Genomic DNA, 16,098 nt, shown 5'->3' on the forward strand with positions numbered 1-16,098 from the left:
CAGCATATAAGCATGTGAAATTTTTTTAAAAAGAAAAATTAACTCTGTAACTCAGTGAGATCAAGATTTTCTTTATATTTTTTTATGCAACCAGTACAAAAGTACAAATGTTATAAGAGATACAAAATATACAAAGCACAGAACTTTATATACAAAAAAAAAAAAATCCATACTAACATAAAACATACTTTTTACACGTGCAAATTTATGGAAAAACTAAAATCTGTTCCTGAGAGATCCGTTTGCACCATGAATCCCTTCGGAATGTATCAGTATTTTTAACCATATTTGTAAAAAATATATATTTTTTTATATTTTACTGCAGCACATGTGCGAACATGCCAACTAGAAAGCTAGCGCATGTGACAAAATTCTTGAATTGTGGCTTTATATACAACAAATAAAATAAAATAAAATCAAGGAAGTAAATCTGTCCATGTAACTACTCTGAGACCCTCCTACTATGATCTAATATTTACAGGTGCTTAAAATCATCATCACACATCCACCTTAGTAATTCCGTGTAATGAGAACAGAAAGCAGTGATTCTAACACTAGCTCTCCTCAAGCAGGAAGTCGATGCTCCCGGGCGTCACAGCGAATTCCTCCTGTGTGAGGAGTGAGTGCAGGCGAGTGGCCGAGGCCAATTCCTTCTCTCGCATGCTCCAGAGCCGCAGCATGCTGAACACCCGCTCTCTGTGGCTGTGTGGGTTCTCCTCTACGATCTGCTCCAGCTTGACACTGGAGATCTCCAGCGCCACCCTGCCCACCTCCTTCCAGTCTGTGCCAATGTGGCGAGCCACCTTCATGAGCTGCTTCTCCGTCACCGTCCTGCTTCCTGGTTGGAAAGAGAACCATGTCACTGAGATGGCAAGAACATCCGAAATGTGGTAGCAGGAAGTCTAGGCATTATTTAATCTACAAAATTAAAACCTAATTTAGAGCCGGGATAAAGAACTCAAGAAACCTCAGTCTGGGAATCGTACTTTTTTTTACTTTGTGTGGCTGCTTTCTGGGAACTTCTTCTTCTGGTTGCTTTTCTTTGCCATTCTTCCTCTTCTTCCCTACAAGGTAAGAATTATTTAACGTTAAGCTATTGTTATTACAATTTAAATTTCCGGTATTATTATTTATCCTTCACGGTTACTACGTTACCTGTAGCGATCGATTGGCTCAGAGGTAGCTCTTTGAGAAATTCCAGTTTAGGAAATGCCTCCTGTATATCTTTTTCCTTTAAAAGACTCAGGAATATCTGAACACGGTTTTTGTCTTTGCTCATCATGTAATCCAGGATATCCCGAGCTTTATCCCATGGCACTGCAGAAGCTTTGATGCGGTCATATTCTTTCTGGGTCAGTAAGCGGGATGAATGGCAGTGCTGGAGCAGAAAGTCAGGATCTCCACACAGAGCATCTATCAGCCGTAGTTTAAACTTCTGTATGAGCCTAGCGCCACCTGCTGGCTCTACAGCCATTCTTTCCTAAATTATTCTCCAAGTTCTTCCTGAAACAAAGTAGAGAGGATAGTGTTGACTTACACAATTACAGTACACACATAGATATTTTATAGCACTATGAAGTTTGAGAGGACCAAATTAGTTAACTTGCCACAGTAACATTGAGTAATATACTGAAAAGTACATTTTTGTGAAGAAAACCTAAAATGTACTGGTACATGTCTTCTTTACAAACAACAGAGGCCGCTGTTTCAATTACTCCTCTTCAGTAAATGCGTTATCTTGGATACAACTGTGCTTTAAGTGAGTAATTTGTTTATATTTTCATTAGTAAATCTTGCAGGTGGGTACATGTGAGGAATAAAAGATGACCTGTTGTGCTGTTATAGGAAAATAATCCACGACTGGGTGGTGTGATGAGACCTGACGTAAAGCAGAGTTACTGTTACCCCCCTGAAGTTGATTACTTTCCAATAGCAGCACATCCTGAAATGTTTTATTCCTCTCATACCACACCAATTTGCCAACGGTTCCATTTTTAAATTTACTAAAAAAAATAACACATTGTCCTTTGTAACCATTTATTACGGTTAATATTGTGGAATGTCCACAAATTGCCATACAAAGCCCTGGTTACGTTGTTACTATAAAAATGATAACGTAGAATGAGCACATTAATATAAACCTCTGATTTGCCTTGCAGCCGGAACTACTGTCAGAGCTGCCGTTATAGAAAACTAGTCAACGCTTTCTGACCAATCAGATTCGAGATCACAACAGTGCTGTGCTATAAGCAAAAATAATAAGTGTGGGTGCTGGCAGGAGTGAGATTTTTTTTTTTTTAAATGGTCCTTTGCACAAAAGATGAACGTGTTTAGGCATGTCATTATCAACAAGCATTAAAAATGAAAGACACAAAACCACAACTGGTACTTGGGATAATTAATGAACTTAAAACATGTTGTTGGTTTCATCATTTGGAAGCGAGGGGTTATACGCTGTGTCATAATGCTGTTTAAAATGCTGGAACAAACCTGTTTTTTTTAAATGTTAATTTTTAAGCAGCTGCTGAATGACTCCTTCCTAGTTACTGTTCATTACCTTAAACATGATACAGACAACTTCTTAACAATTCACCCTGTCTGGTTTGAATAACTGGCCTTTGGCTAATTAATAGCCTTGTTTGTCCACGCTGACTTTATAATCGATGATTTGTAAAGTCCTGTAGATATCCTGCTTAACAGTGATGTAAGGACTGAATCTAGGTTGAGCTCTGATGCATTTCAACACTGTTTATGTGTCTCGGATGATATTTGGCTACAGACTGCTTACTTTCAACATGCCTTTATTTAGGTAGTGTAAAATATTAAACTCGGAGATTGAGACTTTTAGTCTCTGAGTCGCCATGTAAAGTCAAACATGGTCAAATTAATTCCGTGCCACCTTTTCATAAAATTTCACATTCTTGATAAGTCTTCTCTTAAAGTGTAATAAAAATATAAAAAACTCAGAAACAGAACAGAAGAATGTTTGAGTCACTGTTTTGTACTTCTGCGACTACAGTATTATCTTAAACCTGTTGATGAGAGAGGTCAGAGCAGAACTGCCAGACTGAGCCGAGCTGACAGGAAGTCTACATTAGCTCAAATAACCCCTCTTTACAACCGTGGTGAGCAGAAAAGCATCTCAGAAAAGCATGACATGCCAAACCTTGAGACGGATGAACTACAGCAGCAAAAGACCACATGTGAGAACAGGAATGTGAGGCTATAGTGGACACAGGCTTGGAAAACGACCAGGTGATGTTTTTCCAATCCTGGTGAACCCCAACGTGGTCTTCTGCTGCTGTAGAACATCCGTCTCAAGGTCTGAAGCGTTATACTTTCTGAGATGCTTTTCTGCTCACCATGGTTACTAAACCCTCTCCCTAATTAGCATATTACAGAGGAATTTCCCAAAATCTTGATTACTGTTGGATTTATTTTATATATTACATTGAAATATGACACAAGAAATATTTTTCCAACAGTTCTGTATAAGTCTTTCTCCTGAGAGTCTTCACAGTGAAATAAATATTTTAGTTCTAACAAGATCGAAAGACTAGGTTTTAAATTGATTTCTATTGCACATTTAATTAAATGAAGTCTCATTTGCATTAAAACAAATACCATTCTGAGCTCCAATACAAAAAAAGTATCAATATCAGCAATCAAATGGTAAAGACTGACTGTGCTAGCCATTGTTTTAAAAGATTGCTCTATTAACCTGAAGTGTCTTGCCTTAGATGCCATTAACATTATAATAAGTGTGTGTTGTTAATATAATCTCACCACATTGTGGAAACAGCTCATTTACCTGCTCAAAGCTGTTTGAAGAGTCTCCAACTTTCAGCTCATCTTCCACTCACTGCTTCAGGAACATGTCCCGGATGTAATGTTTATACACAGCTGTGTCTGAGTGTGTATGTTATAGTTTCATACAGAGCTTAGGAAGTTTTCTAAACTGAATCTCCAGCTCTATCTGAGCGCTTATTATGTTACTATTGCCACCGTGTTGTGTTTTTCCCGGTCTGTGTTCTTCCTCCTTCCTGTAGTGAGAGTGAACACTGTGCTGCCACCTGCAGGCAGGAGGGTTAAACTACACCCACCCAAAACCTGTGTAAGCACTTTAACAACAGCAACAAAAACAACAACAACAGCAACAACAAAAACAACAACAGCAAGAGCTACAACAACAACAACACAACAGCAGCAGCAGCTACAACAACAACAACACAACAGCAACAGCTACAACAAAAACAACAGCAGCAGCTACAACAACAACAACAACAGCAGCAGCTACAACAACAACAACAACAGCAGCAGCAGCTACAACAACAACAACAACAACAGCAGCAGCTACAACAACAACAACAACAACAACAACAGCTACAACAACAACAACAACAACAACAGCAGCAGCTACAACAAAAACAACAGCAGCAGCTACAACAACAACAACAACAGCAGCAGCTACAACAACAACAACAACAGCAGCAGCAGCTACAACAACAACAACAACAGCAGCAGCTACAACAACAACAACAACAACAGCTACAACAACAGCAGCAGCTACAACAACAACAGCAGCTACAACAACAACAGCAGCAGCAGCAGCTACAACAACAACAGCAGCAGCTACAACAACAACAACAGCAGCAGCTACTACAACAACAACAGCAGCAGCAGCAGCTACAACAACAACAGCAGCAGCAGCAGCTACAACAACAACAGCAGCAGCAGCTACAACAACAACAACAGCAACAGCAGCAGCAGCTACAACAACAACAACAACAGCAGCAACAACAAAAACAACAGCAGCAGCTACAACAACAACAACAATGTCAGCAGCAGCTACAACAACAACAACAATGTCAGCAGCAGCTACAACAACAACAACAACAACAGCAGCAACAACAACCATAGCACAACAACAATGATAATGATGATAATAATAATAATAATAATAAATAGAAACATTCATACATCTATCAAAATTTTTTACAATGTGAAATAAAAACAGGAATAAATTTTAGTCAAAACGAAATATTAAAATACAACAACAACAACAACAACAACAATAATAATAATAATAATAATAATAGTGAAAGAAAGAAGAATAAAAAGTATCTAAAATATATAATAAGATGTGTGGAAAAAATAAAATACAATAATTAAAATAATACAAAAGCAATGTACTCTAAATGTGCCAGTAAAAGTTTGGCAAATAATAAAAGCTAGTTAAATGTTAACAGAAAATTGATTTAGCTGAAATGAAATGGAAAAAGAAAAGATTTTAGAGCCTACTCTAGTGACCACTAAATATATAAATAAGTAACCCTTGCTTTGTTTCAGTAGCCTGTGGAAGTGGAAAAAAATACCAATATAATATAATATAATATAATATAATATAATATACTCTCCCTCCTTTATATGTCTATGTGTGTATTGTAGTGTTGTTTTTGTTGTTGTTGTTGTTGTTGCCAACATGGCGGCTAACCTTTAATTACAGTTAATACCAAACTATGTTTTTTTTAAATTATAAACAATGAATCTAAATGCTAACTCTATTCTAACTCTTTTTACCTTCACGTGCCATTAAAGACATTTTAATATGAAACCAGGTGGTTCATGAATATGCTAATGAGCGGGTGACGTCACCGGGTGACTTCGGCGGCTGTTTGGGAGTTTGCTGAGGTGCAGGATACAAGTGGACTGTGAGTGAGTGAGTGAGTGAGTGTCTTATCATTGTTATAAAAAAATATATTCACTAAGGGTATGAGCTAATGCTGAGTGCAGTGCTAAAGCATGTGACGTAATGCAAGGAGAAGTGCAATGCTCACCTTTAACGTGATTAAACTGTAATATATGAGCTGCTAGTCCACGCATGATCCAGAGGAAGTGGTAGCTGCTGTTGTTCTTCTGCAGCCTCTGACGTGACATGGTGGTTATTTTAGTTTAATAAGGCGTGGCCACGAATTACTACACTGAGGTCACGAGATATTTCGAGCTTACAGTATCTCGTGCATACGACTTTTTATTATATTTATTATATTGTATCCACCAGTTGTGTAACTTGACCCCACAACGTCATATGTTGTTGAAGGTCATCCTTATTTACATGGCCTCCAGTTAATTATCTGAATAATAAAAAGTCTATTCACAGGTTAATGGTTTATCATGTAACAGCTTTAGTATGTGGTTCTGCATCATTACAAGGCTGAAGTGTAATAATATCAGTCATCACCCTGTTCAGGCTCCTGTGGCCACACTGGTCCAATTCAATTGATTTTTTCATCTCAGCCATTTTAAAATTTAGTAGCTGCTACGAAATAGATCTCATGAGGCTTAACTCATGCTTGACTTGTGGCCTTAATAGGCCATTTATTTATTAGTGGCCACAACTTATTAAAAATAACCACCATGTCACCTCTGAGGCTCTGTACTATTCTTCAGGAAAGGAGGCAAAACAGATTTTTTTTGTTTGTTTGTTTAACATTCAGGATCAAGAGAAAGTAAGCAGTTCAATGCACAAACAGCCAGCAACGATTTTATTTAAACACCACTGGTAAAGCAAGACGCTGCAGGTAAATAGGGTAAGTTCAGTGGTTTGTTGACAAATGATGCTAAATATACTTATTCAAATGACGCTAAATATACTTATTCAAATGATGCTAAATATACTTAACAAAAAGTATAAATATATTTAACAAATACAAAATATACTGAACAAAAACAAGAATCTAGTCTTTTGGTTTTTGGTTTTTGGTTAATAATCTCTCAGGTGGTCATGTGATGCTGTGGCACCTTTTCAGCAATTTCTGATTATGGCAAGAAGGAAGTAGTTTGAAGAAAAAATATTATCTACAAAGATATGACTCAGAATACTCTGGAAAGACATCCCGGAGGGCAGCGCTGTTAAAACAGGTGTTTTCCAACCTGTGTAAGGTTCCCAGGATCAGTCATGTTATTTTCATCAGTAGTCACTGAGATTCATTCCTCTGATTGTTAGAGAATTATAAGTGACTCAAATAAGCGTCTCATTAAGGCTTACGTTACATGTGATGGTTAGACTTGTTTGCGTCTGGAACTGTGGTTGAAATCATGACTGTGAATATGAAATGAATAATGAACTAAAAAAGGAAGTTAATAAACTAAACCTTAAAAAGTTGATGGCAAGCTGGAGGAAGGCACTAGAGCTGGGAGCAGCGTTCACTTCAAGCAGGAGATATGCATCAACTTGACCAAACATCCTCTCATTTTTCACTTTTGCTTCCATTTCCGTATCAGAGAACATGCTTTCCTGAGCTGATTTCACACCTCACTGCCTGCTTTGAATGCTTCAGCAGAGATTGCGTAGTGCGACGATGGCAATTCATTTTTCAGGTTGAGGATAGACTGAATGGCGTCGTTGTGGGTTGAGTAACCTAAAATAAAGCCAGTGTTGTACACATCGCACATATGGAGCATGAAGAGTAAATGTTTTACAAGTAGTGCTACAAACGCAGTCCCATGTGGTTTATAGAGCTCTGTTGCTTGGACCAAAACTCTGTGGGACGTCTAAAGCCATGAAAAGCACGCTCAGCTATTTACCATCCCAAGAGAGTGAGTTAAACTTACAGCCTTGTAAATATTTGCCTGTTTGTACGCTGAGGTGAATGAGTGCCTCAGGAAGTTCTGCAGAAGTTTACACTCCATTTCTCTTTCCAGTACACTGTGGAGCAATTCGAGGAAGGCATGGCTTCATGAGAGAACTGAAGAGATGTTAAGATGTATTCCTGTGAGTCATTCATTTTAAGTGGGCATGAAATGTCTGTGCAGGTTCAATAGCCAATTTTCTTTTGTTTCTTACTTGTACAAATAACCTGGAAGATATGTAGAACATCATAATAAAAAAAAAAACACAATTGATTAAGTCGTGGCAAAAGGGTATAAAGTTGCTGAGAAAACGGACTTCTGGTCCGGAATGCTTGGTTCGCCTTCTGTCAGTTATTTTATAGATACTGTACTCTATGGGCCAGTGTTGATCCTGGGGGCGGAGCTTCATGAGCATGGGTGGGAATCATTCAAATGTCGAACCCACCCAACCTTGAGAAGAAAAACCCGTACCTAATGCACCTTTAAAGCCAGGGTTCTCAAAGTGGGGTCCGTGAAGTATTGCCTGCAAAAAAAATTGAGAATCCGTGCCTTAAAGAGCTCTAAAAGTTTTTTTTTTTTAAGATTCTGAGTTGTGTGTGTTGGCTTAAAGAACGGATGGCTAAGCCTGCTCTCACACATGGCACTCATGTGATTAGGATTATGGTGATGAGACCTTTATGTTGACAGCAGGGCTTCCACCATAGAGTGTAATTCTGCTTCATTAAAATATACATTATTGACCAGTTTTGAAAGTATTCTGCTTAAACGTCAGCTGATAACTCACAAAGTGTTGTGTATCAGTAAAATGTATTTCAATAAGAATATTGGCTTAAACCTTTTTCTGAATTTGACTTCAGTGCTCATACAGGAAAGCGTCATACCTGACCAGTATTTTTTGTTTCCACATTCTTGTATTATACAACAGGTGAGGAATAAAAAAAACTTTAGGACATGGCTTTATAGATAAATAGCCAATGACAGTGTGGTATGATGCGGCTGATGTGAAGCAGTGTAACTGTTACCATGCTAAGTTGATTATTTTCCAATAACATCGTATCCTGAAGTGTGTTCTGGCTCTTATGCCACAGCAATTTGCTCACAATTACAGCCAATACAACACATTGTGCTATTTATCCATTTATAGTTACATTTTATTGTGGAACGTCCTTGACGCTTCAGCTATAAACAGTCGTTTCCTCAACAGCCTCTCTCTGTTTCCTTCTCTTGAAGTTAATAAGACAAACACAACTTTTCTGGTTTCACGGTAACATGAAAGTGCAAACTTCTCTGTGCTGAAGACTTTCCTGTGGAGGAAAACGTACTGACCCTGGAGACTCCTTCCATAAAATAAATAAACTTCTCCTTACAGAAACCTTGTTTTTATTTGTTAAATAACAACACGTATGTAATCCGTTCATTGTTAGGTTTAGATTAGGCACTAGTCTCTGTGTAGGAGTTGTTACTATAGAAACAGTAATGTATTAAAATATTAGAATGAGTGCATTTATATAAAACTGTGATTTGCTATGCAGGATGCAGAACTGCTGTCAGAGCTGCTGTTATAGAAAATGAATCAACACCTTCTGATCAGAATCGAGATTTCAGCAGTGCTGTGATGTAACTGATCGTTTCCAGTCAATTTCTTCAGAACTGTGGTGTCAGATTGGGTTCAGATAGATGACCTCATTTGGAAATGGGTGGAGACTTCCTGGAATTGTCTGGGAATATTCCCAAACCGACTGAGTCATAGCAAGAGGGGCGATGATGCGCGCTCTGAATGGCTGGGACTTACCTGCTAGGTGGAACAAGGAGCTGTGTGCTCATTGGCTGGGAGGAGACAAAGTGCTCACCCACACACACACACACACAGTGTAAAACTTAAGAGTCTGAGAGTTCAGAGAGAGCAAGCACACTCACAGGAGGAAAGAAACAGCTGAAACAATCTGAAAGCTACAGACTCTATTAACTTTTGACTTTAAGACGAGGATTAACTCGCCACACAGTCCATTTACTCACGGTAGGTAATTTCTTTGTTTCTTTGGAGAAAACATTGTTTTGCAGTAAAGGATAGGTAGCTGGAGGTTCACTTGTCTAGTACTAATGAATTAAGTTATTTCTGCAGTTACCTTGAAGTTTCTGGGAGCTAGAAAAGGTAAAATTGCTTACAATATGTGAAGTTTTGATCTTGACACTGCTCTTTAGCTAAGCTGTTAGCTTTTCAGAATTTATGTTCATGATGAACTTTTGTCTCTTGTGACATTAAACCTTTTATATTTTTTATATTACATCCCGAGATCTCATATTCTCTTTTTAAACTTCTTCAGCTTAGCATTGTGTTACAGAAGAAGATAAAGCCAGCTGAAAGTTGTGTATATAAACAGTAAATCAGAATGAACCCACATGTGCTTTTTTTCCCCTTTAAATGACAAATCCTGCTCAGATGCAGGTTGAAAAAGAAATAAAAAGCAATACTGATGAAATGCTAAAAAGGATCTTGTAATAGTAGAAATTACAGGACAACCCCCCCACCCCCAGCACAACGGTTTTGCTGTAAGGGTTTGTCATGTTGAACATGTCCACTGCAGCTGTCTGGCTTTAGAATTTGGAAAAGACACGTCGTCCTCAGGGAGATCAGGAGCGGCCTGTCTTAGCATGCTGGAGTGCTGAGGTAAGGCTGAGGTCAACGAGACTAAACTTGTTGGATAACTTTGGAAATGTTTCATCACTCATCTAACCGGGTTCATCAGTGAAAGTTTTGTTCTTAAGTTCATTCTGTTTCATTTCCTTAGTTTCTTAGGTCTGGAAAGATGTAGCAAGATGAGTGATGAGACGAAGCGTCTGTTTAAGCGTAGGACTGGAAAACCCCCGGGTTTAATTTAATGTTTTAAGACGCTGACCTCTGACCTGTCAGTGGTTTGTGGGGAAAGTTTGGAATGGTGAAAGGGCTGAATCATATCCTGTGAGCCAACTTTTCTCTACAGATTATACCCACCTCCTCAGAAAAAAATCCAGGATATTGTGAATGAAACATCTTTATTATTGAGGTTTCAGAAATCTTCACATCCATTGCTGCAGGCATTTCTGTCTTAAATCTTACGCAAATGCCAAATATGGGATCATGAGCTGTTTGTTTCTCAGGTAAATCTAAACCAAGTGAATCTTCAAATGCACATTTGTTTGTACTTTCCATGAGACCATCATGTGACAGGGTCTTTTTTATATATATATATATATATATATATATATATATATATATATATATATATATATATATATATATATATATATATATAGAGCTAGTCTGACTTCTGACATGTTCTCTGACATTTATTTGAACCAATCTCGATTTTATAAGTCACTTAAACATTAAAATCTGTAATTATCCTTACTGTACTGTCTGTAATCATACTGAAAGTATTACATTCACTTGGCCTGGACTATCTTTAAAGTCTTCTGTCGTGTTCCTCTGCAAGGAAGAATGCCATTTTGTCTCTCCAGCTTAGGAGCTCAGATGGAATTTCTGCTCTTTAACTCTGTTTCTTAAAGTGCTTACGGCAAAAGCGGGGGAAAAAAGATCCTGGGAGAAAGAGCTTACAAAAACATTGTGGGACTTTGACTCACCATGTCTCTGAATGATGGATGTTGGATGTGGTGATGAGGTTGGAGTCGCTGATGTGAGTCAGATGTTGTGTCAGGGCTTGCTATTTATCTGTCAGAGTTACACACCTGATACAAAACACACCGCTATTCACGGTCAGTTAAATTACATTACTGGGGTATTAGGGACATCAAATTGGGCCAAGATTTTGTTTGAATGATTGAATACCATTTGAACTCAGATCTGACTGGAAAAAACAAGACTCGCAAGTGCTAAAGAGTTGTGGTCAAATGTCCCTAAAATTAAAACATAATAAATATTTCAAAGTAGTGCTGGTGATATGTGTTAAATGATGTCATGATATATTTTTAAAAATTTTTTTTTTTTTAGATATCATGAATATTATCAGTACTTTTATAAGACTGACTGACACTATTGTTGCTTACAAGTAGCTGACTAAAAGTTAAAATGTATATTTTTTGCGCCTCTTTTTTTGGTGAATAATTTCTTTTCATAAACTGTAAATGAAAATATATTTGGAAGCATATATATATATATATATTTTTTTTTTCTTTAAATGTGGCACTAGTGTTTTTTTTGGAAGGCTTAAATGGTATGAAGTAAATGTGTAGTATTTGTTAAACTAGCTCTTTAAACAACATGATATTTGCAGGAGGTTAGCCTAGGGAAGAATAGAAGGCAAATAAAAACCTCGTCACGGTTTAGGTTAAATAGCATATTTATGGTTTCTTAAAGTTGAGGTGTCATGTTACAGTATCTAATTTTGACCAAAATCTGATTTCCGTTTTCACAGACCGCCTCACATAGTGTATTTCATCATAAAATCTTTCACACGTGGGTGATTTACGACAATCTCACCTGTGAGTGTGTTTCATGTCTGTGCAAGTTTACTCCTGACTGCAGTCAGTCTGTTTTAGTGGATTGTGCAATGACAAAGTGCTGTGAGGTGTGTGACATAGCACTGACTCCATCCTTGTCTTATTGGTAGTTCAGAACCTGTGTGAGTGTGTGTACTGAATGGTCAGATGAGCAGCAGGTGGATCTGCTATGACTCAGAATGATGAGCCGCTTCCTGTCTAAGAGAGAGCAAGAAAAGTGTTCCTTTGCGTCTTTATCTAGACATGACCTCAAGTGGCTTAGGGTCATATAATGCTTATTGAAAAGGTTGTTTCTGAAACATGTGTAACTATATGTGTTTTTGTGTTTCAGTCCAGCCTGAGGAGCAGAGATGGCAGTCAGCTCATTCAACAGAAGGCAGTGGGCCTCCCAGTCCCTCCGCGTCACAGCGAAAGAGCTCTCGATTGTTGGAACTCGGGGGAAAAATACCGCCATAGCGGAACGATTCTCAAAGTACGTACTTGTCTGCTTATCTGATCCTGCGTGCTCACGCCTGCACTAGCGCACACTTTCTCTTCAACTGTTTTCTTTTCATCCTCTTGAGCTCTAATTTTCCCTTTCGCTTACATCATTGCTGTTCGTTCCCTTATTCATCCAGCCATTATGTACACATCTTTTCGTCTCTGTGAAAGATGGCGTTCCAGACTTCAGAATTTAGAAAGTCTTATGTTAAGTGATTTATTATATATATAAATATTATTGTTTCTATAGTAACAACTCATTCAAAAGGCCTTGTGTGGTGGAAGCTCCACATAATCTAAGACTTATAATAAATAGATTTTAAAATTTTCTATAAGGAGTTGTTTATTTAACATTTATGAAAGGAGTCTCTAACAGTAACTTGTCAGGACAGAGGACTGCAGTTTTGTTTCTCGGATGTTCCACAACATTAAACGTAACTATAAATGGAAACAAAGTATGATGTGTTATCCATTATTAAATCAAATATTGTATTTGTGGGTAAACTGCTGTGGTATGAGAAGAATAAATCACTTCAGGACATGCTGTTACTTTGGAGCAGCTTTGCGTCAAGCCGCATCACACCACCACGTTGTTGATTGTTTTTCTGTAACATCACACCCCCAAATGTCTTGTACACTGAAGTAAGATCAGTTCTCCATGCCCACATCCTGTCACACTGACAACAGGAGCATCCAAGCTCAGGTCTAGCATTAAAGCATCTTTTGAGGTGTTTCCTGCTTCATCTGTCTTCCTCTCCCGGCTTTTCATTCATTCATCACTCATCACAAGACCCAAAATCAGAGACGTGTAGTAACAGCTGTAGGAAATCTCAGCAGATTTCTTACAAGTGTCAGTTTATGACCATGTACTATTCATTTTCTGTTGTGTTTAGACCTGCACATAGTGTTGGACTAAATTAACTATTTTAAAAACTTGTCTTGGTGTAGGAACAAACCAAATCTGTGTTAGAACTCGAACGCTCGAGTCATGTTACTGGGTGTGTGCTAATTAAAACGAGTGTGTAAGCAAACCTGTAAGCACTCTGACTGAAACTCAGATATTCCATTGGGTTTTAAACAAATCTAACATTGAAATGATAAAAAAAAAAGCCTTAATTTTGCTGCAGTTAACTTTTGTGAGACATCACCACTCCATATGTTCGTGAAAGAACCGTTTTCCTTTCTTCTTTTCCGCACTACCATCTTTCACCACCTGAAGTCGCTGATGTTTTATAGTGGAGCCCTTGTGGCTTTTAATGATCAGGTCCATAAATCTGCTGAACTGGATTAATTTAATAAAATAATTAAGTAGATATTATGGAATGAACCTGTGAAGAGCTTGTATGTTTTTGTTTTGGCGTCTTGGTTTAAGGCTTTATTCTAACCATAAACTATCCGATCACCTCTGTACAGGTACCAGAAAGCAGCAGAGGATATCAACTTGGACAAGAAAAAAGTGAGTGATATGCTATTATTATTATTATAATTATTATTATTATTAGTATTATTATAATAACTTGGACATCCTTTGGTTAAATGTCATAGTGAATACATACAGACAGACATACAGAGATAGAGACAGACAGACAGGCAGACATAGACAGATATACAGATAGACGGATGAAGGCAGACAGAGATAGAAAGACAGAGAGGCATGTTTTTTTTTCATTGTTTTAAAATAATTGTTCTCAAAGCATTTTGGAAAATTATACAGCCATTCTAATTAAAATTCTGCTTACAGGACTTCATTTTGCCTTGCAGAAACACTGCGAGCCTATCCCAGTTTTATAATAGAGTCCCATAGCGTGTCTGATCTTTGTGGAATGTAACAAAAATAAAAAGTGAAGTAAATCTACTAAAATATTATTACATAGCTATTGTTGTCAACTGTAGCCTAAATAACAGTTTGTCAATTTAGGAAAGACATCAATGTTTTAAAACTGTAAGCTTGCTTACTCAGTCACTTTAGACAGAAAAGTTATGTTCTGCAAATTGCTAAATAATTTGTGAATGGAAATGTCTTCCGTTTCCAGCAGCCCTGTTTTTTAGTGTTTTCTAGTGTTTCCAGGGAACGGCTATAAAAAAAAGCAAAACAAAACAACAATTTCCTGTACAGACAACACCCACTTCCAGTTTAAATACGAAAGCAGTTACTAATATTGTGAGCACTAAACAGATACAGATAATGGCATTGCATTACATCCCTAATACATACATACATACATACATACATACATATGTACAGAGCCAGACAGAGGCAGACACACACAGACCTCCCACTGATTTCCTCTTCACTGCAGTTAGTGGCCAGTCGTTAATCCGTGTTTACACTCGTTAATCTGTAGGTTCACACAGTGTCCTGTGTGTTATCAGCTCCAGTCATTATGTGAGCTGGCGTACAGCCTGTCAGGCCAGTAAACAGTAAACACAGCTAGTCGTCCTGCAGAGAGGAAACGGAGTTAAAGACGTTAAAGACCTGCTGTCTGCTTAAAGAAGTGAGAGAGTAGTAGCTGATGAGAAGGTAATAGGAGTACAGTAATATTTGTAAAATGACTGGAAGAGGATTTCTAGATGGTGACTTTTTATTCAGCCATGTTGTGACCTGAATACTTTATATTATGAAACGAGCCTAGATAGAAGCAGAATTGCTGGACCGCCGTTAACGTCATTGTGCACATGGCAGTGGTATGGGATGATGATGTGAGGCAAGAATTCAACGGCGAGAACAACACAGTTGAATTCTTGATTCTGATTGGTCAGAAAGTGTTGATTAGTTTTGTATATCAGCAGCTCTGACAGTAATTCAGACTACAGAGCAAGTCACAGGTTTATGTTAATGTGCTCATTCTAATACATTATCGTTTCTATAGCAACAGCTAATTCACAGGGACTTGTACAGGGACGCTACACACAATCTAATTCTAATAGTAGACAGATTTAAACAATATGTTATTTAACAAAGTAGCTATTGATATGGTGAAGTTTCCTGTGAGGAGACGTTTATTTGACATTTGTGGAAAGAGTCTCCAGTTTCAGCGCTTTGTAACAGTAAGTTTTTCACTACGGGAAAGTCTTCAGGACAGAGCAGTTTGCGCTTTTCGGTTTCTCTGCAACATGACAAGCTGCACTTTTGTCCTATGAACGTGTAAATGTATAATCATCGCTATAGTGAATGTTTATTTAATGTTTATGGAAGGAGTCTCCAGTGTCACTAACAGTCTGATGACTAAAGCACTTCAAGACATGCTGTTATAGTAAATGAATCGACTTTGTGTGGCAACAGAAACTCTGGTTTGCGTCAGGACGCAACACAGCACCATGTTACTGATTATTTTCCTATAACAGCATGTCCCAAAGTGTTTCATTCCTCCGAGATTGACAAGTAGGTTATTTCTCTGGCAGAAAGCAGAAATGTTTCTAGCAGTTAGTTCAGGGAAATGAAGGAGGGATGTGAACAGCAGGAAGATTGTATAGACTTAGGATTTCAAT

At 37.8% G+C, this 16,098-nt stretch overlaps 2 protein-coding genes across 9 annotated transcripts in view; one reads left to right on the forward strand and one right to left on the reverse strand.

Moving 5' to 3' along the window:
• Positions 1 to 55: 55 nt before the first annotated feature.
• Positions 56 to 5,900, reverse strand: zgc:174906 (uncharacterized protein LOC571548 homolog). Of its 2 annotated transcripts, XM_026920972.3 has the most exons (5): positions 5,838 to 5,900; positions 3,812 to 4,093; positions 1,156 to 1,503; positions 987 to 1,064; positions 56 to 838 (listed from the first exon to the last, which is right to left on the reverse strand). In XM_026920972.3, the coding sequence occupies exons 3-5, from the start codon at positions 1,472 to 1,474 to the stop codon at positions 555 to 557; spliced, it is 681 nt and encodes a 226-aa protein (XP_026776773.1). In that variant the 5' UTR covers positions 1,475 to 1,503; positions 3,812 to 4,093; positions 5,838 to 5,900; the 3' UTR covers positions 56 to 554. The 2 variants fall into 2 exon arrangements, with proteins under 2 accessions (XP_026776773.1, XP_053096429.1); XM_053240454.1 differs by lacking the exon at positions 5,838 to 5,900 and having other exon boundaries at positions 3,812 to 4,277.
• lima1a (LIM domain and actin binding 1a) overlaps positions 5,581 to 16,098 on the forward strand; it is a 24,677-nt gene continuing 14,159 nt past the window's right edge. Inside the window, exons 1-4 of one of the 7 annotated variants that reach the window (XM_026920825.3) lie at positions 5,581 to 5,711; positions 6,498 to 6,590; positions 12,461 to 12,601; positions 14,023 to 14,065. In XM_026920825.3, the coding sequence (XP_026776626.3) occupies positions 12,480 to 12,601; positions 14,023 to 14,065 (165 nt within the window). In that variant the 5' untranslated portion in view covers positions 5,581 to 5,711; positions 6,498 to 6,590; positions 12,461 to 12,479. Of the gene's footprint in view, positions 5,712 to 6,497; positions 6,591 to 9,194; positions 9,650 to 9,674; positions 10,771 to 11,178; positions 11,307 to 12,460; positions 12,602 to 14,022; positions 14,066 to 16,098 lie in introns of those variants that run through there. The other 6 variants (XM_053240451.1, XM_053240450.1, XM_034311781.2 and 3 more) reach the window with 6 other exon arrangements.

The sequence above is a fragment of the Pangasianodon hypophthalmus genome, chromosome 16, assembly GCF_027358585.1.
Source record: "Pangasianodon hypophthalmus isolate fPanHyp1 chromosome 16, fPanHyp1.pri, whole genome shotgun sequence".
In the NCBI taxonomy this organism is placed as follows: Eukaryota; Metazoa; Chordata; class Actinopteri; order Siluriformes; family Pangasiidae; genus Pangasianodon; species Pangasianodon hypophthalmus.